Source organism: Esox lucius, chromosome 14 (genome assembly GCF_011004845.1).
Source record: "Esox lucius isolate fEsoLuc1 chromosome 14, fEsoLuc1.pri, whole genome shotgun sequence".
Taxonomy (NCBI): domain Eukaryota; kingdom Metazoa; phylum Chordata; class Actinopteri; order Esociformes; family Esocidae; genus Esox; species Esox lucius.
In genome coordinates this window covers 24537082-24560651 of record NC_047582.1, presented here as the reverse complement: position 1 = coordinate 24560651, position 23570 = coordinate 24537082, and the positions used below count along the sequence as shown (strand labels likewise).

Here is a 23570-nt window from a genome sequence, read left to right as displayed (position 1 = left end):
AAGGGGAGAGAGGGAGAGGTCAAGGCAATATACCTCAAATCTATGTACAGTCGCCTATATTGTCCATTTGTCTCTCTCTCGCTCCCTGTCTCTCATATCTCCTTTACTAAATTTCTCTTTCACACCTCCGCAGTTGATATCGTTCACAAGTCATTTTTTCTTACACACGTTTTAATTAGCTAGCAACAATAAATCCCCAAAGCCTAATAGATTCATATCTATCCTCTGTTGACAAGCATGTCAAGTCCTTTATGTAGCTGTCTGTCACTTCCTGGTTCACCTCACCACTCTTGCTCTGCATTCACTGTCTACTAATTTACCCAAATATATTGATGAAGGGGTTGCATCTAATTCATCCATCTTCCCTGTACATGCAACCTGCCTCACTGTAACAGTGTGATGAGACAACACTGTGCGCCATTCGCGTGCCATTCTCGTCGTGACTCATAATTCATCTGCAGCACCATCAGAGCAGGCTTCCATGTTGCATCACGCTCAACAGCAGGAGTCTCCATACGGTGTTGGAATGTGGAAGATGTCTCCAAACGGAGAAAGAGGATGAGTGAGAGAAAGGAGAGGGAAGAGAGGGAAAAATAGAGAGAGGGTGAAGTAGGAGAGAAGCATCATAGAAGGGGAGGGGCAACAGAGGGGAGGGGAATAGGAAAAGATAAGTAAAGAAACAGGGCGTGGGTGGGGAGGGGTAAGTGTTGGACTTTCTCCATCAGATTTATTAAGCAAAGTTTCTTTTTGATAAGAGCAGCAGTAAATAAATGGCTTATTCATGAAAAATCGTGTTTTTAACCATTGAGCTTACCCAATTATTTGATGTAATTTTTTACTAAAATGGTATGTCCAAATTTATTGATGTATTTATTTATATTAATTGTTGAAGCCTTACTCAAGGTTTACCGTCAATATTTTCAATAATGCCGTACGACAGATGTTTTCAAGGAAATGCAGTGTTCTCCTATTTTATGATGTTCACTTTCTTTTCAGCCCAAATGTTGGTTCAGGGCTGGGTTTTATTTAGAATATTACCATCTACCGGCATGGCAATGTTTATTATTCCCAGACACCTGTTGTTTTTTGTTCAAAGTTATTTACTGCTGCTTTTATCAAAAATAAACTTTCCTTAACAAATCTGATGGAGAAAGTCCAATCTGACAGCCCGGCTCTTTTATTTAATTGTAAGGGAAATGTACTTTTCATCGTGCCAAGATAATTAATCTGAGCCACTGGTGAAGGCATTACGTTACCTTTCATGTATAAAAGCTGTGAATTGCTGTGAGTAAAATAAAATATAATACAAGTAAAACAGCTAGAATGAAACTACCAAAACTTGCTGGTTTACAGTGATTTTTACATAACCTTGTGATCACATGTAGCAAACTATGTTTGGACTGGACAACACCACAGTTGTGGATTGAACATTTGTACCACTAAGGTGATAGCATTTTTGAAGGTCTACTACTATTAGGGCATACAGTGTCTTGTTAAGGAAAGGTTAATGTGTTAAAACAACCAATAATCAACAGCTAAATTACAAAAATATGTGGACCAACTTTGAACACAGAACTAGTCCTAAAAGGAAACATATTTCTTTCTGAAACAATATATAAGCTGATATATAGATTTATACATAGTCAATGTGTATACACTGTTTATTTCTTTACACATACAGTTCTATACTTTAGAATAAGTCATAGCTGAAGAATTGACCATATTTTGCACTCCTGATTCGATGCTAACTGCATTTTGTGGTACTGTACTTTTCAATGACAATAAAGTTGAATCTAATCTAATAAAGACTTTGATGTCAACCACATAGCTGAAACATAGCAAATAAAGATTTTAGATTAAATTCACATAGTTGTCAATTAAAAAACAATTGAAATTCTACTTGCATTTTCTATATCCTAACCTTCCAAATCTGATGGCCATTTGCTCGTTGCTTTAGCAAAGCGTAGCCATTGTGCTCTTATGCTGGTTTAAAGGACATTAAGTTACTTATTTCGCAGGTACCACTTCCTTTTAAGGCAATCTCAGGACCTCAACTTTAGAAGCTCATGTGACTGTCCTCCCTTGTTAAAAGTGAACAACAATCATATGATCATTCATATTAATTTCCTTCCATCTGAAATGTCCCTCCAAGCCTTTGGAACTGAGTGCATCCCATCCCGAAACAACCTGGTGCAAACGTGAAATTCATTTAGATTGGGATTGTTATTAGTTGTGACATGTCTGAGTCAGTGTGACGGCATTTAAGATGAATTAAGTAAAACATTTGTAGTTACATTCTGGGGTTTTTGGCAACTGGTTGCAAAAAGTTCCCGCTCTTGAGCCAAAACGGTTCCCAGAAAATAATGTAGTGTGTGTATGAGAGAAAGTATTTATTAATTAAACTAATTCATGAAAATTTGTGCACTGCCAACAACAAAAATTACTTTTCATGAATTAGAGCTGTCAACTTAAAAACAACTCTTCTAAAGTAAAGGCAGAGTATGTCTTACACATCTCAGTGTGCTACATTCCTCTCTCAAATATACCGCAACACCAGCGTCAAGCTGAGCCCAACCGTTGACTCAGGTCAAGGCACCACTGTCAAGGATGTCACGTTGTTTAATGAGTACCACTTCCTGTTAGTCAAATGCCTGGCTCGACACTGTGTGCCTCCAATGTGACTGACCTAACCTCAAGTGTCCCAATGTTGCGCCAATCAAAAGCTGCTTGTTTATTGGCGCAATCATTAACACTCAAGGCAGAAGGGCAAGCTCACAAATTCACGTGTGCTACATTAGCCACATAGCTTCAGCATTAGCTCACAGCAGCACTGTGCAGTGAAAGGGGACATCTGTGCACTGGCAGGGTGTTTGTATTTGTTAACAGTAGAATGACTGCCTGGAGACCGAGACTTTGCTGCCCACCCATGTTGAACCCTGTGGATAGCTGATATCAATAGCTTTGCGCAACGTATTCTACACTGGAACGACTAGAGTCAAAAACATCAATTAGAAAATAGAAATCGTAAAGAAATGCGTTTCCTTTTAGGACTGGGTCTCTGTGCAAAGTGGATCTATGTATTTTGTCATTTAGCTGTTGATTATTGGTTGTTTTGACACGTTTTGTACCTTTACTTAACAAGCTAGTACTAGACTGTATGCCCTAATAGTCATAGACCTTCATAAATGCATAAAATCATCTTTATGGTTCAAATGTCCAATCCAAAACAGTGGTGTAAATTGCCAGGATCTACCAATCTTATGTTAAGCTTCTATCATATATCTATATCATCTATCTGTCTATCTATCTAATAAAAATAATTCCATTAACTAATCAAACAATCAATCATTTGAGGACATTTAAAAAGGTACCTTAATTCCAGTGATCATTGTCATAATCCTGTGAAATGGACGGACCTTGACTGCAGAATGGGAGGAAAACATACTTGTGGTAGAGAGAGGGCCTTTCTCTTGCAAACACTTTTCACTTTACTAGTGCTACACTCTTTTCCTTATCACCATATCACCCACGCCTTTAGTTTACCATGCCTTTAGTTGCTTTATAATGCTGTCGTACTGGCTATTAGCATTATGTCCATGTAAAATGTGTGTCTAGCTAACCACCATCCCCCAGCTTTCAAATGGAGAATTAATCTCCTCTCCTTGTAACTGTAAACAATCCCCAGGAAATTGCTATGAATGAGAATTTGTTCTCAGTAAACATAGTAAAATAATGGCCAAACATAAAAATGTTTGGTCAGAGTGTCTGTGTGTTGCGTGTAGTACAGACAGAGAGTGCAGCCTTATGACATGGTTACAGATTATAATATGAATGGGTACTAAAAAAGAATAATACTGATAATAACAAGATTAATGAACAGCTTTTATACCTTGCAGTCATAACTACAAAAAACAAGAAGAACATTTATATTAATTTGAGAATGCGATACAAGCAATTTTTCATTCAATTTCTCCCTGTGATTATTATTCAATACGTGAATGTATGATTTCTCCTGTTAAAACTTAACCTTGGAAGGAAGTGTCTCCTGTTAGAGGATGACAGATAGAGAGGTATGTAGCACATGTGTGTGTTAGAGGATTAACTCCTTGTGCCCCCCAGGTCCGTGCATTCTTGTACCCTATATGCAGCTATAGCGTACAGGCCTGGCCAGTTAACTAACAGAGGGGAAAGTGCCATTGTCAGGGTTTTCCATTGACAGTAAAATGCTTACAGGCAGCGCAGGGGGTGGGGGGGTGGGGGGTTCTGGGTGTTGCTATGACCCGGGGAGCTTTGGTCGAGATAAACTCTGATGACGCGGGGGTTTTCTATTGTCCCCCGAGCCCCTGCGTTCGGCCCTTGCCAGGGTATAAAAGCTAGGGCTCTGCACTGAGGGGGCCAGCACGAGCCAACCTTCCCCACACGGCACTGCAAGCTGTACACGCAGGTAAGGACACACCCCACCCACACACGCGCTCCGAAAACAGCAGTTGATCCACGGCAGCAAACAGCACACAAGGGCCCACTCCTCTCAGCCTGCAATGCCAGGGTGTGTTAACCGGCGGGGCAGAGCCCCTAACAGACGCTAAGGCCTCAGGGCCTTACATGAGGCAGACCCCAGGCTAGATTGGCACACTGGATGGTTATTTTCTCATTGGCAATCTCTATCCATCCTGTGGACGTGTGTGGCCCTTGTGTCCTGCCTGTCACACTAACATGAAACAGTAAAACATACTAAAACCACACATAATCACTCTGTAGTAAGAACATATTTACCTTATTGTGTTTTGACCTTTTTTATTTCTCAATGTCCCTCTTTCTCTCAAACTCTCTTCCCTCCTCCCTCTCGTCCTTCTTTCTCTCTACCTCCTTCTCCGTTCTCCCATTCCCTCATTTTACTTGCATCTCAATCCTCTTTTTCCTTTGATCCTCTATCTGCCTGCTCCACGCTGTCCGTCTTCTGAAAACCCTTATCTCTTTGCTCCCTCCCTCCCTTCCCATACCCCCTCTCCATTTTGTGTCCTGTTCTCTCCATCTTTTTCTATCTCCCTACCTCTCTTTCTTTTTAGAATCTCCTAATCCCTCACCATGTCTCAGACCGCTAAGTCCGCTTCCAGCCAGGGCACTGATTCCAAGGACAAGGGAGCCCCTGCCCCTGCAGCCACCAGCAAGGCCACCAAGACTGGAGACCCTGCCATGGGAAACTTCAGAGTGAGTCAACACCACTCCACCATGTACAGCATACACAAAGTCAGCAAGGGGCGATTCAACTTGTTACCACCGGAAAGAAATTGTGACATCCACCCATTGTGTAGTGGCACCAAACACTATAGTCAGCTATTTGCCTTTAGCTTCATCTGAGCAGGGTGAATTGATTATAGATTACAAACCTTTATTCAGTAGGTTTGTTGTGATTGGAGGAATTGCCAATCCATCAGTGGATGAGATGTCACTAGAGATCATACAGCCTCCACAACAGTACAGGTGTCTCTGTGTTTAGAGGTCGGACGCTCCTGTATACTGTGGGTAGTCAGAGCCATGAACAGTTACTGAGCTTTCTAAGTGATTTTCTAACTGACAGAATGACAGTAGTGATCTGCCACACACTGTAAAATGCTCTGAGACATACTTACACACCTGCCGCCTTAAAAATTCCTTCTCACTCTGAAAAATGGTCGACATGGGATATGCCATTTTGGGGAAGAAGGGCAGTCTCTCAACCTCTCCATCTGATGGTGTGCCTCCTGTAGATCATGCTGTTCGACCAGGAGAACTTCCAGGGCAGGATGATGGAAATCCAGAACGAGTGCATGAACGTGTGTGACCGCGGCATGGACAGAGTGCGCAGTATCATCGTCGAGTGCGGCCCGTGAGTGTACACACACACACACACTCATGCACTAACACATCATACAATCATAGAAAGCTATGATTACACACAGTAATCTCCAAAACACAGGAAGATCCAAATCCACCTGTTCCCCAAACACTGTTCCTTCATCACTGCTAACAGCTTTTCTTTACCCATCTTTTCTAATCTCTCTGTCCCCCCTGTACCCCTCCTGTTCCTGATGCCCCCCCCTCTCCAGCTTTGTTGCCTTTGAGCAGACTAACTTCCGTGGGGAGATGTTCATCTTGGAGAAGGGAGAGTACCCTCGCTGGGACACCTGGAGCAACTCCTACCGTAGTGACTGCCTCATGTCCCTCAGGCCCATCCGCATGGTATGGAACAAGCACGCGCAAACACGACACACACACTCACACACACATTACGAACAATGCAATGACAGGGGAGTTGCTAAAGCCAAAACATCTGGTGACCAGGGCAGTAGCTACTGAAACTGCCCTCCAATCCTGACACTAACACTCTTCTCTCCCTCTCCCTCTCCCTCTCCCTCCCTCTCCCTCCCTCCCTCCCTCCCTCCCTCCCTCCCTCCCTCCCTCCCTCCCTCCCTCCCTCCCTCCCTCCCTCCACAGGACAGCATGGAGCACAAGATCTGTCTGTTTGAGCTCTCCGACTTCAAGGGCAATAAGATGGAGATCCAGGAGGATGACGTGCCCACACTCTGGGCACACGGCTTCAGTGACAGAGTGGGCAGCGTGAGAGTCCCCGGCGGAGTGTGAGTCCACACACAAACACACTCACTCATCCTAAAGCCCATACCCACAGAAGAAAACTAGAAATCTTAACGTAGTTGGCTCAAATTCCAATTTTACACCAACACAGGAACAGGACAAATATTAGCACCCTGTATTTGACCTTTGAGTCTCAATACATTAGCAGTAGAAGGCCTTATGGCCTATAGCTTAGGGAGCTTAGGGAGAACTGCAGGTTGTGGCTTTCTGGGAAGTGTCTCTGTAAGTGTATAGAATATTCAGGAGGTCACAGGGCCCGTCCAAATACTCTTGTGTTTGTATGATAGAATGCCAAGGGTACATTTATAACTGCGAGTGGAAAAACAGATATCTGTGTATGCCTTCTATTAACTGTCCAAATAGCCTAAGAATAATTTTCAACCAACTTTAATTGATCCTATGTCTTCTCTCTCCAGGTGGGTGGGTTACCAGTACCCCGGATATAGAGGCTACCAGTACCTGTTTGAAAGTGGTGACTACAGACACTACAACGAGTTCTGTGCCTTCCAGCCTCAGATCCAGTCCATGCGTCGCGTCAGGGACATGCAGTTCCACCAGCGCGGTTGCTTCAACCTCACCTCCGCCAGCAAGTAAACGACCTCTGGTGGACGCACGCTGTAACTGCAGCCCTCCCTCCCTCACTCAACCAGCCCAACCGGCGCTTTTTATTTCTCCAACCCTACCCCTCCTTTCCTTCCCTTTACCAACCGTCATCCCTCCATCCTAAAGGGATAGAATGACAGCATCGTACCAACAGGAAAAAACCTTAATGACTTTTTATGATGCCAAATAATAAACATGTTTTGAAAAACCTGAACTGCTTTGCCTGAACAACGTTTATTTACAGCACCGTTGCTGTGAAAACATTTTTACCACAGCATTTTGTGCTTTAATGTTCCATTTATATTTTCAAATATTGCACTCCTCCACTTCTGTCTGTCTGTCTCTCTGATAAAGGCCCTATCAACGATTGCTTTCGAAATAAAACGTAAAATGTTTGTAAGATTGATTATACAAACTACCCTTTCGAGGCTGCTGCTATACTCATGTAGTTACAGCTAAATGCTGTTTTTATTTTGTGGCAATTTCGGGGGGAAATTAGGTATATCTTCAATTTGTCTAAGTTCATAAATGCGTGTCTCTCTCTGTGTGAAAAATGAACGTTCTGTCACAAAAACACCACATTGGGGAACCTAAATCGATTGTGGTACATACATATACATTTTATGTGATTCGTGTCATTAGAGGGTTTTACATGTTACCTTTTCAATCATCTGTATTGTTGGCTCATTGGCTTGTATATAACTTTTTTTTCACATAGATAATCGTTAAGTTCTATCAAATCAGATTAGTGGGTGGAGAGAAATGTAACCAGATGACGCTGCTAAAATAATATTGAGTTGGAGAGTTGTGTGCATATACAGTCCATACATTTTTCAAGATATTTATGAACATAGCAGACTTGTAGATATTCCCCTTCAATGGCAAATTATCAGACGTCACTCTACCCGGCACGTGATTGGTGACGCAGACTGATACAGGCAGCGGCAAGTGGAGTCTGAGTAAACATGGCTGCGTTTTACAAAGCTAGAAAAGGTCAGTATTTAGTCAATAGAATTAGTCAAACTATTAACATTCAGATGTATATATTTATTTGCTTTGTTGGTGTATTGATCCTTCGAAAATGAGTAGACTTGGACATATCACGGTGGACAGTACTTGCAAATTAAGCCAACTAGTACCGGCACTAACTTGTGTAATTCTTCTTTGGAATGAACTAGCTAGCTAACAACACATTGAAAATATCGACAGCTAGATACATATCAGGAAGTGTTTAGTTATCTCTTTGTTAATTAGTACTGTATCTCTCTAAAAACAATTGAGCTGCCAGTGCATATTGTTACTGAATGCGGCTCTGCTGTGTTGCAAAAACTGTAGTCAAGGCGAACTGCAGCTAGTTAACGTTACGTTAAGTAACCGTTCTCCATCAATCACAGTAACACAATAAGCATTGCATGCTGGGTGGGTTTTTATGTAACTAATATGCTAATTATAGCGAATATAATTTTTTACGTTTCAAAATATCACAGCAAGTACAAAGGTCACAGCGAGAGGACGCGAGTGACCTTTCACCTAATTTACAGTCGCGCTGGTCAGCGCCTATTCGAAAGTGATTTGATCGGTTATCACGTTTATTATCGCAATAAAGTCGCGAGAGTTTTCATCTCATCACATATTTTTGACCAAAATATCCAAAGGATGATAACTATTCTGTAGCAAAACACAACCTAGATCCTTCCTTAAAGTGTTAGATCAGGATAGCCAGCAGGGCCTCTGTTGATGTACGGTTTACAAACGAATCCTGAATTTTCATTGGCGGACTGCTGTAATATGAGACATTATAAATTGGGTTGTTCGAATCTGGAATTCTAATGGCCGTGGTATATGAGAACGTATATACCACGTGTATGACATCACATCACTTTTTTTACTTATATTTCAATAAGCTATATCAAGTCTAAGAATAAATGGATCTGTAATGTTAGGACAGGTAATAATAAACATCAGAACAATAATGTATGTGAACATTTATTAATTTACAACCACAGAACAGCTATTGTAATTACAGATACAAAGTTGAAAATGATACATTTTCTAGTATTTTATTTGTAAAATGTAAACAAATGTATTCTTCCTTGGATATTAGAATACAATAACTTACAAAAACATCGCCAATATGCATTTCAATGCATAGGTAAAACCTTTATGTGCACATATGAAACCCATATGCCCCAAACTGGCCAAAACAGTCATTCTGGCCCTCACAGGAAAATAATATGAAAATGTAATTAACTGCGAGAAAACAAACTGATCACTCTGAATCACTCTCAGAGCCAGTGTCAGATGAACTTTCAAGAGACCAGGAGACATCACTATCGGAACCTGCTCCTCCGTCAGACTCATCAAGGCTCTGAAGCATGGCTAAAGCCTCTGTGGCAGTCATTCTTCTTGCTGACATTGTTCTGATATTCCCTTTAAAATGTTTCTATTTGGTATTAACTCAAAGCTAAAGGTAGATTTCAGCTTTGCAATAGACTAAACAAACAACTAGAACTCTTCAAGAGCGGGAAAAAGGAGCAAATGATACACAGTGTAATGCATACTGTTATGGCCATTCAGGGTAGAAATACTCAAAACTCTTTTGTGTCTTGTAATTTTTATAAAATAACAATGATAGAATAAATGATGGACACATTTAGGAAAAGTTGTGGTCCTGTAGTTACATGGGTTTTATTTCAACAAAGTTATTACATTGCAAAATGTTAAAACAGTCAAAATGACTGCCTTGGTTGTTCTAGTGTTAAGCGATGTCCAGGAACTCCACTGTTCGTTGTGCCTATGAACAGCTCATTGCTGTGGTAAGTTAAAGTACTAAGCAGACCCAACTACTTGATGTTTTCAAACCTGGTGTTTTGTAAAATATTTTGTGCTGTAGCTTGAACATTCTAAAAGGATAGTTCGTCCTAGATTCAAATTTGGTTGAACTAACACCATATTGAGGTGTTCTTGAAGGCCTATGTAGTCATTTTTCACAAGCTGTTATTCACTGTCCCAGCCTAGAATTAGCATTATTAGCATTGTACAAATTCATTAATTGCAACTGTGTGTTCCAAGCAACCATTGCTGCATTGCAAGTAGAAACAAACCATATAAAATTAAACTAAATTCAGTAATCGGTCTCACTAGCATCGTCTTTTTTGACTGCATACTGCCGAAACAGCTGGCTGAAATTAGTTACTTGGAACTGGCACTATGCAAACTATTTTCTGTAGCCACCACACACAGCCTCTGTTGTTTGGTGCTGGTTATTTGGTAGCTAGCACATGCAAAGTAGCTGTTCCAGGTTGTTAATGGTTGGTACGTTTAACTTGAAAAAACATGTTGTTGTGAAAAACGTCTCCATGGGCCTTCAAGAACAAATCAAGGTAAATGTTTTTTCATGCAAATATGAATCTAGGACGAACTATCCCTTTAATAGATCTGAATGAAAACATAGTTGTCTACAACATTAGGGCGGTTTTCCTAAAGGTCAATTGACTTTTTTTCTGTTTTCTTGCCACAATGCTAATGAGTATTGGTTTAATGTTATCATCACTGATATAGTCCTACCCTACTAAAACCTTTCGCTTCTTTCCTCCTGTTCAGCCCTGGCCCGGTTTGTCAGTGGCTGCAAGTCTTTCTCATCACTTGCTGAGCTACCAGAGATGCACCAGATGATGAGACAGACCTGTAGAGACTATGCAGACAGAGAGCTGGCTCCAATAGCTGGCAAATTAGACAAGGAACATCTCTTTCCTGCCCAACAGGTATGTATGTCCAAACACACACTTTTTTATATTGGGAAATATTTGTTAGAACAAAATACATATTTTGTAGTTCCACCTTTTGCTGCAATAACAGCAACTCGTATTGGGCTAAGTACCAGCTTTGCAAATTGATTTTGGCCTATTCTTGGCAGATTTGCTCCACGTTGTTCAGGTTAGTGTTTTGAATCATTGTCTTTTTGCAAGTTCAGCTTTTTAACAGATGGCCTCACATCCTCCTTAAGAATTCTGTGGTACCGTATGGAATTCATAGTTGACTCAATGATGGCCCTGATGTAGCAAAGCAGCCCCAAAACGTAATGCCACCATGCTTTACTGTTGGTATGTGGTTCTTCTATTCAAAGGAAGTGTCTTGTTTCCAAAAAACATGGCATTGGCTTTGCAGGCCAAACAACTCCACATTTGAATCGTCTGCCCGGAGCACATTGTTCCTGTAGTTTTGGTCTTTTTCCAGGTGTTGTCTGGCAAATGTCAGTTTTGTTGATTTTCTGGCTTCTTCCATCCTGACCTCCCATGTAGGCTGAAATTGAGACAGTTGACTCAAATATTTCAACATTGATTTTGGAAAAAGTGGCCTGCAGATCCCTTGATGTTTCCCAGGCGTTTGGAGAGACTCCTATGTGCATGTTTTAGTCAGGTCTTGGGATGAATGTGGTGGGACGACCTGTCCTAGGTAAATGACCAGTGGTTTGGAATTTTCTCCATTTGTAGATCAGTCGGACCGTGGTATGATGTGCTTCCAATTGCTTGGAAATGGCTTTGTAACCAAATCCAGACACACAGGCATCAATAATCTTTCCTCTGAGATCCTTGCATAGGTTTTTTGATCTTGGCATCATAGGTTACCCCACACCTAAGAGACCAAGTTGGTCATCTTTTTAGAAGGCTGGACCCTCCCAAGTTACTCTCAAATTATTTTGTAATTAGAACCTATTTTGGCACACCTTATTTTATATGATTGTAAAGGTAAGGTTGTACAGACTTTTTTAATCATAAGAACATTTCCATTCATTTTAATGGCATAAATGGTTTCAAAGTTACATTTGTGTGACTTGTTAAGTTGGGTTCCACGTGCCTGAATATCTAAAAATACGAGAGGTTCATATTTTTTTCCCCCCACATGACTACATAAGAGAATTGGCCACCGGTCAGAATACTTTTACACAGAAATGTATTTATTCATCGGCGAACGATGTTTGAACAGGTCACTGGGATGATTCCTCCAGACGTCACGCAACTCTAATGCTTCATTTGCACAGCCTTTTCTGCTGATCTAAATCATGATCTGCAGGATGGCTTTGAGGACAGCTGCTCTGCCGCGTCCATGTATTTGCGCAGGTTCATGAGCTGGGTTCAATGGGGGTGATGGCTGTTGAGGTTCCCGAGGAGCTGGGAGGAGCAGGGATGGATTACCTGGCCTATGCCCTGGCCGTGGAGGAGATCAGCAGGGGCTGTGGCAGCACGGGGTGTGTCGTCTCAGTCAACAATGTACGTGAGTGTGTGTTTGTGTAAAAGTGTGTGTGTTTTTATGAAGTTGCAGTGTCCAGCGCCAGTACTAATGTGCGTTTTTGGTGTAGTCTTTGTACATCGGGCCCATACTGAAGTTTGGAACACAGGAGCAAAAGGAACAGTGGATTACTCCCTTCACGACCGGAGAGAAGGTTGGCTGCTTCGCACTGAGTGAACCAGGTACACCCGCGCCTCTTGTCTTATGTACGTCTGAGGGTTGTCTTCTCAACAAAATATATTTCGGGTAAAAATCCTATTTTCTCTAATCGTAAACTGCCTAAAAACGCCATTTGTAAAAGTGAGGTCGACCAAAACGTCCTCACTGGTCATGGGTTACTGTCTGTCACTGCACTCCCGAGGATGAGAACGTCCTCACTGGTCATGGGTTACTGTCTGTCACTGCACTCCCGAGGATGAGAACGTCCTCACTGGTCATGGGTTACTGTCTGTCACTGCACTCCCGAGGATGAGAACGTCCTCACTGGTCATGGGTTACTGTCTGTCACTGCACTCCCGAGGATGAGAACGTCCTCACTGGTCATGGGTTACTGTCTGTCACTGCACTCCCGAGGATGAGAACGTCCTCACTGGTCATGGGTTACTGTCTGTCACTGCACTCCCGAGGATGAGAACGTCCTCACTGGTCATGGGTTACTGTCTGTCACTGCACTCCCGAGGATGAGAACGTCCTCACTGGTCATGGGTTACTGTCTGTCACTGCACTCCCGAGGATGAGAACGTCCTCACTGGTCATGGGTTACTGTCTGTCACTGCACTCCCGAGGATGAGAACGTCCTCACTGGTCATGGGTTACTGTCTGTCACTGCACTCCCGAGGATGAGAACGTCCTCACTGGTCATGGGTTACTGTCTGTCACTGCACTCCCGAGGATGAGAATGGGCTCAGACGGTGCAGTGATTCACTGACTGCCTTCTCCCCTTGTGGAGGTAATGGCAGTGACGCGGGCGCGGCGTCCACCTCCGCCAGACAGGAGGGAGATGAGTGGGTCCTGAACGGTACTAAAGCCTGGATCACCAACAGCTGGGACGCCTCGGCTGTCGTCGTGTTCGCCAGCACTGACAAGTCGCTCAAACACAAGGTTAGAGTGACACCGCTGTTGGAGTCAAATGGTCTGTTTGGGGTTCGGACAATAAAACGCTGACCCCTCCAACCTCCCCTCTGAAGGGTATCAGTGCATTCCTGGTGCCCATGCCTCACCCTGGACTGTCCCTGGGGAAGAAGGAGGACAAACTGGGCATCCGAGCAACCTCCACGGCCAACATCATCCTGGACGACTGTCGGATACCCCTGGGCAACATGCTGGGCTCCCCCGGGGCCGGCTTCAAGATAGCCATGGTATGTTTCTAAAACGCCTCGGTGTTGTTGTGCAGGCGGTCCACTTTTTCCAGTGAGTGTGTGATGGCAGGGCGGCATGTATTATGGGCAGTGTACTTACCAGCCAGCCCCTCTCCCATAGCAAACCCTGGACAGTGGACGTATAGGCATAGCGTCCCAGGCTCTGGGAATTGCTCAGGCTGCGCTGGACTGTGCTGCAGACTACGCTCACAAACGCACTGCCTTTGGCGCTCCCATTGGCAAACTGCAGGCTGTTCAGGTGCGTGCGTGTGTGTCTGTGTGTTAATACTGTGTATGTGTTTTAAAACTTTTTATGCTATTTGTGTGTCTTACATGAAAGTTATGGTTTATCTCAATGATTCTGTTTATTGTGTGTCTGCCATATGAAAGTGAATGTTTATCTCTGTGATTCAGTTCAAGCTGGCAGACATGGCTGTAGCTGTTGAAAGTGCTCGTCTCCTCACCTGGAAGGCTGCAATGCTAAAAGATGCCAAGAAACCCTTCACAAAGGTACACACACCCACTCACTGTGAGTCCTTTCCATCCCATCATTCCTACCAACCTGCTAGCAGGGCCTTTGGTTGTTACGTGTTTTGACGTGAATACAAGGCTGACAAAAATTGTCCCAGGATCAATGAATCAACTTCAGAACACCTGTGACTTTGTGTTGCACTTTGAAATAATAAACCATCTCAACAATTCCAATGAACAAATTCCTCCTGGTTTTACAAGATGTATATCCCATTAACAGTTAAACATTAATTTAAGACAAATTTTTTGTTAGCTTATGCATGTGGCATACAGTGGATTTCGTGAGTATTTTTGCTCCAATTGTTTCAGAAATATATGCTTTACATATATAATACAAATCAATTTTCACAAAATATTTTGTAATGTCAGAGTGAAATATTTCCTATATCAGTGAAAAATAAAACACTAATACTTTGATAAGAAGTTCATTCCCCTGAGTCAATACATGTTTGAATCACTTTAGGGAGTGATTGCATCTATACATCTTTTTGGATGTGTTTGCCCACCTGGCCTGTGCCATATATTGTTCCATTGTAAGTAGGCAAATTATTTTGTGTTAATATTCCCCATTATTTTAAGCTCAAACAAAGTGGTACCTTATGGGATTCCTGTTTTTCTAATTAAGAGGGCCAAGGGGAATGTTTTTTGGACTATCCTGCCTATCACATATGCCTATCCCCACAGGAAGCAGCTATGGCTAAACTGGCAGCGTCTGAAGCCGCTACCTTCTGTAGTCACCAGGTACTCATCATAAACATCTCTGAAGCTAATGCTTGTGTCAGTCAATCAATATGCAAATTCACGATCAGCTTCCCTCTTCTGTCTGTGAAACTAAAAGTCAATCCAGGTTCTTGGGGGAATGGGTTACGTGACGGACATGCCCGCAGAGAGGCACTACCGCGACGCCAGGATCACCGAGATCTACGAGGGCACCAGTGAGATCCAGAGGCTGGTGATAGCCGGCCAGCTGCTTAAGGAGAACGCGCCATAGAGGCACAAAGTGGCAGGCTGTTCTGTATACGTAGTGCATCTGGAGAAATGTCTGTGGGCCTGGGTGGTGCACTATATGGGGTGAGGGAGCCAGTTCAGCTTGTCCTGTCACAGCCTCTACACCGTGGCTACGCTCAGGACCGTTCTTCAGCCTGGCAGCTACTGAACTGAAGACATGCCAGTCTTGAAGACAGTCTCACACTGCTTTGGGTAGTATTTGTTTCTAACTGCAGATCCAGGATAAGATGGCCCAATGTCTGAATCTGAAATGTTGTGGAGAAAAACCTCTAACTCTGCACTAGTGGATAAAAACATGTTCATCTACCACCCCAACAGGGACACAACCAGGCCTGCCTTCAGGAAAGTGTGGAAACACCCTGCAGCCTTTATCGTACCCAGTGTTGAAGTCAACATATGAATATATGCATCTTCCATTCTGCCTTTTATTTATTGTCTGCTAATGGTTTCGGTTAAGACTATGTTAGCTAGCGGATTCGCATCCTTATTCCATGTAGGTTGAAGAGGACATGGTTCTTTGTTCTGTCCAAATCAGGAAATGCACTACAAAACGTTGCCACCACTCTTTAACATACATAGACACATTTCAGCTCTGTTCATGGGATTTCTACAGTGTCTGGTATGTGCTGAATACGCAGCTACATCTTTCCTAACTTCTAAACTTGTTTTCTGTGTGATATCAGGTGCCTATTTAAGCCACATGAGGGCAGTATAGTGTCTTTATTGTTCAGCCTTCACCAGTGATATCACAATAATCCCGTTTCAACACTTGGCCTCACTACTTGCTCTTTTCATTGGTAATATTTGTTAATGAAAAATTTTAGTTATAAACAGGAATTCCACTGTAATGTTTTAACATTACCAATGAAAGATTAGGCTGTCATGTTGAAACAGGATTAATGATTAAAGCTGGGGAGATTTATTTTAGCTGGGGAGTATTGTAAGAGTTTGTTTTCACACAATTTCTTTTGGCCTGGGAACTGCAACTACTGGAAAGTGGTTAATTGTTCAGCATGTTTTTATCCATTTGGTTATAAGGGTTATTGCATTCAATTTTTTCTATCAGTTGTATAGTGCGATCTCTTCAGATGAGTGCAAGCTGTCTATTCACAACATTGGCTAACTAGAGGGTGTTGGGCTGTTTAGTGAATTCATAGGCTGTTCTTACAGTGATGCTGCTTGCATCCCAAGCTTGTGCCTTAACATAAGCTGTCAGTGTACATATTTTATCATAATTCAAATTGTTTCAATTAATTAAATTATAATTAAATTAAAACAAGGTCACAAGAATGTATTCCGCATTGATGTAATAATGTTGACAACTTATAATATTTGAGTATAAACCTTGCCAAAGAGATGGCCAAATCAAGCATATTCCGGAAAACACAATTGTTTTGTCATGAATTGGTTTTAATTTGCTATGGGTTTAGTATAAGCATTTTTCTAAATCATGTAGGCATTTAAATTAACATTCATTGAAATCCATTAACAATCATTTGAATAATCATCAAGAGGAGGACTATAAGGTTGATAATGTGGACCACCAAATCAGAATTTTAGACAACATGGATCCAGAGTTATTCACAAGAAGCATCACTAGAAATTCATGAAGATGGGACATACACTCAGTGGGTAATTGATCAGGTACACCGTCATTCAGTTGAATGGACTGCTGCTACATAATGAGAAAAACGGCTGTGAGCTCCGAGACTGTACTTTTTCGGGTGAAATGCTTTGTGAGAGTAGTGAAAGGAGAAGGGCTCGAATCGTGCAATCTTACAGGCGGGCTAAATGCAGGCGAACAGCAGCCTAGCACAACAGTGGTGTGCAGATTCAGAAAGTTTTTTCCAAATGCATAACTAGCGGTTCATGCCAGAGATGAGGTATCGCTGGCTATGATCACGCTAGTTTCTCCAAAAGGAAAAGTGGCCCTAGTTGGCGCACAATCACCAGCAATGGACAGTTGTGGAGTGAAAAAACATTGCCTTAAAACTGACAGGCCACTGAGTGTCTTTGTCCAGGCCACAGCAACTCACATAATGCCATTGTGTAAGCCTGGACCCAACGGTACCAGGTGGGTATAGCTAATAAACGGACCACTCTGTACATGTTCTGACCTAGCGACGATAGGTGGCCACCACATCTCTCCCCTAAAAGCATTCCCTCCCCTCTGAGTGGTTGGAAGTCTCAGGTGTAGTTGATTTTCTCCAGGATAATCTTTTTGTTGATAGAGTAGGTGGCCTTGGACCAGGACAGCACATTACCGGGGTTAACGTTGTAGTAGTACCCACTCATGTAGTCCCGTATTTCGTCTCGGGAGAGGACTCTGTTCCACACCTCCACATCGGTTACCTGCCCTTCAAGCCTGTAGATGTTCAAGACTGGAGGGCCAGTGATCTCCTAGACAAAGACAAATACTTGTAGTTGCAGTACAGCAAAAAACTCACCCCTTTTTGGCCTCAGTGTAATACTTAAAAGTACTGTCTTTTTTGAGATACTGACTGCCCCAAACATGACAATCCTGGTTTCAAATTGTAGGTCTTTCAACTACTTTGTTGAATACTGGGAAAACATTGGCATGTGTTTATGAGGACTGTAGTATAAAATCAATTATAAAGTATCAAATGTTTAAAAGCCATGTGTGTTTTCTAGTTTTGTCTGTTTGGGTTGTCAGTCAACAATTCTCCTGCTAAGTGGATGCTGCCGTACTCTGGAGAACACTGCTTACATTCAAGAAATGATGTGGTGTCTAACATGAAGCATATCATGATCAGATTACCATACAGAGAAGAGAGGAAAAAGCATTCAAGCTACAGGAACAGCATGGCACCAGGCCACTGTTCAATGACTTAGTGAACTTAATTCACAAAAGGGGAAACTACTTTTTGATCACCTGGCAAAGACTGCAAGTCTTGCAATATCTGCAACCAAAACCATCAAACTCTGTCTTAAATCTCGGCCAAGGGCAAGATAGAAAAACAGGAAACATCTGTGTGCAGCACTCATTTGGTCGTACAGGGGTGTGATTCCAAGACTGCATATTCTTCAACGTAACAGTGCAGTTAAAGGCCAATAAGGGAACAATGTGCTTTCCTGGATCCCAGAGGTTCATCCACCTACTGGACAGAATATCTCAAGGATCAGCTGGACCAAAGAAGGACAAAGACTGATATACTACTATACTACAACAGATTTATCTAGGCTGGGTGAAGAAAGTTCTGTAGTCCTGACGTAAGTATTTACCCAACAAAGAATGTCAGTGTCTAAAAACAAAGTTTCCACACAATACAATGTCAAAGAATGTTCAAATTCTCCATATAAAGGCAGCGTTTATAGTAGCACCCCAACACTATTGTTTATTTATGTACCTTCATACAGAGACCAAGATCTCCTTTACAGCTGAGCTTTGTATTACAACTATAAAAAATGACATACATTATTGTAGCCAAAGGATGTTATTAATAACCCGAATGACTGGCCCTCTGCTGGGAACCCTACTGGGATAAGTTGAGAGAGGTCACTTAGGAGAAAAGACAGTGACCATTGTACTCTGAGTATGACTTGATTTCTATAAAAAGATACACAAAAAACAGGTCTGACATGCAGACATAGCTTTTCAGAGACCAATTCAGATTAATATTTTTTGAATTAGTGTGCCTTTGTCTAAACAGCCATATATTCTGTTTTCTTACCCAGCCAAACAACCTCTTCCTGATGCTGACTTTCCCATCCCTCCACAGCTGGGCCACGCTTGTCTTCTTCTCCCAGGTAACACAAAGGCCAGTCCAGGGCGGACGCCCTCCGTTTGAATAGAGCTGCTTATAGGAGCTGAACAACTTCAAGGAGGGCTGGATGGAAAGACGATCCACCCTGGAGTTACTTTGCAGCATTAGGTTCCAGGAGGAACCCTGAGTGAGGCTGAAGATAGTAAAGTCGTCCTCCAGTTCTACCATATAACGCAGACATACAGACAGTGCAGAGAGATAGGGAGGGGGAGAGGAGGTGGTGAAGTATGGATAGGAGGTAGTAGGAGGAGAGGGAGAGGAGGTGGTGAAGTATGGATAGGAGGTAGTAGGAGGAGAGGGAGAGGTGGTGGTGGAGTATGGATAGGAGGTAGTAGGAGGAGAGGGAGAGGTGGTGGTGGAGTATGGATAGGAGGTAGTAGGAGGAGAGGAGGTGGTGACGATAGAATAGGAGGTAGTAGGAGGAGAGGGAGAGGAGGTTGAAGGATAGGGGTCGGTGGTGGAGTTGGAAGAATGGTCTATGTACATGGTAAATTTCCCACCATGCTCCATTGTTAACATCCAGCCACGCAGGTTTGAATTACGGGTGACTGGGATAGGAGGCAGATAAACAATGAATTAAAAATAATCCATCCATCATCAATCAGTAAATTAGTAAATAAATGACTCTATCATCAATCAACAAAATCAACAAATCCAGAATCGAGCACATCTGTCATCATCTTATCACTCAACTCTTCAAATACCCAGACCAACGATGTATTGTGTTTGTGTGTCATCACGGTACCTGCATGTCTATAGGACGTTGATCTTGCCCCAATTGGCTCAGTGGCCAGTACCAACAGTAGGATGAGACTGTAGAGCAGCACTGGCATCTTTTTTGGAGTTCTGAAAGTTCTGAAAATCTAAAGTGTGAAAACGTCCCCTTATAAAATGGATCTGGGTTTCATTTCCCGATTTTGTTTCGTTTCTGTATAAATATCACATGATTTCAGTGAAAAGTAGCTGATGTTATGTCGGTCAGGCTGAATAGCCCCACACACAGCAATCTGAATAGTGTCCTAATGTGCCAAGAAGACATAATATAAAAACAAGAAAGACACTATTGACCAGCTGAGTTTGCTTGCAATATGATGATGATCATCAGCATCATTTTCTTCCGCTTATCCGGGGCCGGGTCGCAGGGGCAGCAGTCTAAGCAGAGATGCCCAGACTTCACTCTCCCTAGACACTTCCTCCAGCTCTTCCGGGGGGACACTGAGGCGTTCCCAGGCCAGCCGGGAGACATAGTCCCTCCAGCGTGTCCTAGGTCTTCCCTGGGGTCTCCTCCTTCCCAGGAAGGTGTTCCGGAGGCATCCGAAACAGATGCCCAAGCCACCTCAGCTGACCCCTCTCGATGTGGAGGAGCAGCGGCTCTACTCTGAGCTCCTCCCGGGTGACCGAGCTTCTCACCCTATCTCTAAGGGATCGCACAGCCACCCTGCGGAGAAAGCTAATTTCGGCCGCCTGTATCCGGGATCTTGTCCTTTCGGTCATGACCCAATGCTCAGGTTGTTTAACCAACCCCACCTTAAGCTTTGTTTTTGTAGAATATCCATGTGGGAAGAACAGTGTAGGTGGATCTGATGGCGAAGCTAAGTTCGCTTCCTTCCATCTCTCAAACATCCCTCCAGGTGAGCTGTATTCCGTTGATTTAAACACTGCTAAAATTCTATCCAGAATCCTAATTAATGAATAGACAATGACGCAATTGTCTTGAATGTGAAATCTACTATTTACTGATGCAGGAATGAGGACAGGACCTTGAGGTCAGCAGAGCCTGTCCCTAGATGTGACTGTGGCCATAACACAAGGTGCCAGGCTTCTATTATTTTCTTCTTCAATTATGAAATAATTCACTATTATCAGTTTATACTGTTCCCAGTTTTTTTCAGAGTTTTTGAGACTCTTCTGAAGACTTCATGACACACATAAATAAAAGTCTAATGTTAACTAAGATTTTGGAAAACCCACCAGAACTAAATAAATATCAGAAGACACCCACGGAAACATCAGGGAAGGTTTTCTACACAGGCAATGTTCAATAAAAACCTGTAGCTACTTGTTGAATACACACCTGTAAATACAGATTATAAACACACCTGGAGCTACATGTAAAGCTTGGTGGTGGGCAGCAACGTGTTATGGGGATGTTTCTTATTATTAGGGGATGGAGCACTTTCCAGGATAGAAGGAAAAATAATTGAGCAATTAGAAAAGTCTTCAAAGGAAAACGGGCTGCCATACATACACAAGGAAGTTAAACCTGGGACGGAAGTTCACCCTTCAGAATGACGGGTGCAGACAGACTTATGGGAGGGCTGAAAAATAAAACATGTTTATATTTTGAATATCAAATTCATCACAATAATAAACTAGTCCCAAATAAAGTTTAGAGGATTGTGTGGTCGTGGGAAACTGAGGCACATGCCACACAATGTGAAAAGTTGAAGTAGGCACTAGTTGTGGCTATTTGATTATGCACAAATGAAACTGAATTGTTCGTTGTGTTTTTCAGAAATGATATAGTACTATGAAAAGAGAAGTCATTCATATAGATCAACCAATTCACACAGAAGCACAAGTGAGATAATTTCTGTTTTATTATTTAAAAAACAATTGCCAGAAGTGGGCAAAAGGACAACTTATAGATGCAGTCAGCTGTACAGTACAATACAACAGTATTCAAATGCAAATAAGCTCCCTTGATCATCATATGAATGCACATTTGTCTGAGTAGCATTCCATTTTTTTACAAAAGAAATCCAGTGTGGGAACCAAAACGTATTCACATCTAGAAAACCAGTCATTGTTAACATGTCAATGCAAACTTGCTAGCATACACTGCTGATTGAGCTTGGAAATAGGCTTTAATAACAGAATGCATGCACATACCGTGACAGATTAGTATTCTGTTAAGACAATAGCATTAGTCTAGGCTATGTTAAACGATAAAAATACATACATGCAAGAGTGAAATCTTTACAACGTAGTTGTTCATTTTGAGTCGCTTTTGTAGTGTCCATCCCTCATGCAAACTTTGTTTTTCAGTTGCTGGTCCCCTGACAGAACCATCACAAAAACCTTAAAGATGTATTCCAGAATCAAAAGCCCACCAAATACGGCTGATAGGCCATCATATGATTCACATTCTTGACGTATCATACAAATTTTAAAATAATATTAAAATATTTCTTTTTTTATACATATTATTAGACACAAAAACGAATTACACAAAAACTCTGCATTGAATCCTGAAGTTGTAATTTAGTCTACAACAGTTACAGGTGTTTTCTCACACTTTAAACTGAAGTGAAGACGTTTAAGTTGAGTCGCCTAAGTAGACCAATGGTCAATAAAACAATTCCTGAAATCTCTCCACGTCCTGTGTCCAAGTATGGATATGTATAAAACTCCTCTCCTCGACTACACATAGTATTTTTTGTCAAAGTCTCCTTTGGCCGAGATGGTTTTGGTGGGGACATACTTGATGGGCCAGGTGCTTTTGCCCCTATGGGGACAGGAGCAGCACAGAAATGTTCCCCCCACAAGAAGCAGGGCTGTGGCGGCCCACCCGATGTAGATGGCCGCCCCTATCTCTCTCTTATTGGACGGAGGCAACGCTGGGTTGTAGAAGTCCACTATAATGTTGTTGGCCATCCAACAAAGGGGTACCAACACAAGCAGACCGCTGATAATGTAGACCACTCCTCCGGCATTCACCACTTTGGTTTTCACCGATTCGGTCTTGATGCAGTTGGTGCACTGCGCCCCGGCTATTGTCACAACCAGTCCTGCCACCCCAAGAACCGACGCAATAACCGTGAGGGCCCGAGCTGTCTGAAGGTCCTGGCTTAGCGCGAGCACCGACTCGTGCATCTTGCATTGCATCTGTCCGGTGCTCTGAACCACGCACGACATCCAGAGTCCGTCCCACATTGTCTGCGCTACCACGATATTCGATTCAATGTGCGCCGTCACCTTCCACGTGGGGAGCCCGCACGCCACCATCACAAGGAGTGTGCCCAGTAGGCACAACCCCATCCCAATAAACTCCATACAAGCAGAAAACATGGTTTGGCTATTTCTTAGTTAAAATACACAGAGGACAATAAATATATGATTAATCCTTAAGCGTATCTCTTAATTTTCGATCCAGAAAAGTGTTAACCCCAGAATATGCCAAAATGATAAATGTATTGAATAAGTCAGTAGTCTCTTTGCCAGACAATCTGAAAAGCATATATCGCCGTCTTCATCCACTCTGCGCCGGATGGGTTGCGCGGTTTCTCATTTATTGGACCACTTTAACTCGCTCGGGTCTAGCGGGGCAGTTACACGCATCATTTTTCGAAGCAGGACAAAC

General features: G+C 42.6%; 4 protein-coding genes across 5 annotated transcripts; 2 read left to right on the top strand and 2 right to left on the bottom strand.

Annotated features, from left to right (window-relative positions):
- Positions 1-4339: 4339 nt before the first annotated feature.
- crybb1 (crystallin, beta B1) lies at positions 4340-7450 on the top strand. The gene is made up of 6 exons (XM_010878194.4): positions 4340-4444; positions 5067-5208; positions 5748-5866; positions 6087-6219; positions 6475-6617; positions 7050-7450. The coding sequence occupies exons 2-6, from the start codon at positions 5086-5088 to the stop codon at positions 7225-7227; spliced, it is 696 nt and encodes a 231-aa protein (XP_010876496.1). The 5' UTR covers positions 4340-4444; positions 5067-5085; the 3' UTR covers positions 7228-7450.
- A 693-nt stretch (positions 7451-8143) lies between these two features.
- On the top strand, positions 8144-16796 carry acads (acyl-CoA dehydrogenase short chain). The gene is made up of 10 exons (XM_010878191.5): positions 8144-8229; positions 10840-11000; positions 12357-12506; positions 12596-12707; positions 13475-13626; positions 13713-13883; positions 14005-14142; positions 14298-14393; positions 15099-15155; positions 15253-16796. The coding sequence occupies exons 1-10, from the start codon at positions 8202-8204 to the stop codon at positions 15403-15405; spliced, it is 1218 nt and encodes a 405-aa protein (XP_010876493.1). The 5' UTR covers positions 8144-8201; the 3' UTR covers positions 15406-16796.
- A 15-nt stretch (positions 16797-16811) lies between these two features.
- Positions 16812-20082, bottom strand: LOC105015218 (jeltraxin-like). Of its 2 annotated transcripts, NM_001304074.1 has the most exon segments (4): positions 16822-17822; positions 19115-19461; positions 19597-19755; positions 19953-20064. In NM_001304074.1, coding segments are annotated over 4 exon segments (807 nt in total). In that variant the 5' UTR covers positions 20041-20064; the 3' UTR covers positions 16822-17609.
- Positions 20083-21793: 1711 nt separating this feature from the next.
- Positions 21794-23503, bottom strand: cldn5b (claudin 5b). Its single transcript, XM_010878190.4, has one exon. The coding sequence runs from the start codon at positions 23276-23278 to the stop codon at positions 22631-22633; it is 648 nt and encodes a 215-aa protein (XP_010876492.1). The 5' UTR covers positions 23279-23503; the 3' UTR covers positions 21794-22630.
- Between the last annotated feature and the right edge of the window lie 67 nt (positions 23504-23570).

Excerpts from the sequence above, each read along its gene's own strand:
- crybb1 (XM_010878194.4), top strand. The coding sequence starts at position 5,086 with ATGTCTCAGACCGCTAAGTCCGCTTCCAGCCAGGGCACTGATTCCAAG. Across the intron at positions 6,220-6,474 it reads CCCTCAGGCCCATCCGCATG|GACAGCATGGAGCACAAGAT; the intron begins GTATGGAACAAG and ends CTCCCTCCACAG. Across the intron at positions 6,618-7,049 it reads GTGAGAGTCCCCGGCGGAGT|GTGGGTGGGTTACCAGTACC; the intron begins GTGAGTCCACAC and ends TTCTCTCTCCAG.
- LOC105015218 (XM_020053001.2), bottom strand. The coding sequence starts at position 20,040 with ATGCCAGTGCTGCTCTACAGTCTCATCCTACTGTTGGTACTGGCCACT. Across the intron at positions 19,756-19,952 it reads AACGTCCTATAGACATGCAG|TCACCCGTAATTCAAACCTG; the intron begins GTACCGTGATGA and ends CTCCTATCCCAG. Across the intron at positions 17,823-19,114 it reads GGAAGAGGTTGTTTGGCTGG|GAGATCACTGGCCCTCCAGT; the intron begins GTAAGAAAACAG and ends GTCTTTGTCTAG.
- acads (XM_010878191.5), top strand. The coding sequence starts at position 8,202 with ATGGCTGCGTTTTACAAAGCTAGAAAAG. Across the intron at positions 13,627-13,712 it reads ACAAGTCGCTCAAACACAAG|GGTATCAGTGCATTCCTGGT; the intron begins GTTAGAGTGACA and ends TCCCCTCTGAAG. Across the intron at positions 15,156-15,252 it reads CTACCTTCTGTAGTCACCAG|TCAATCCAGGTTCTTGGGGG; the intron begins GTACTCATCATA and ends TGAAACTAAAAG.
- cldn5b (XM_010878190.4), bottom strand. The coding sequence starts at position 23,278 with ATGTTTTCTGCTTGTATGGAGTTTATTGGGATGGGGTTGTGCCTACTG.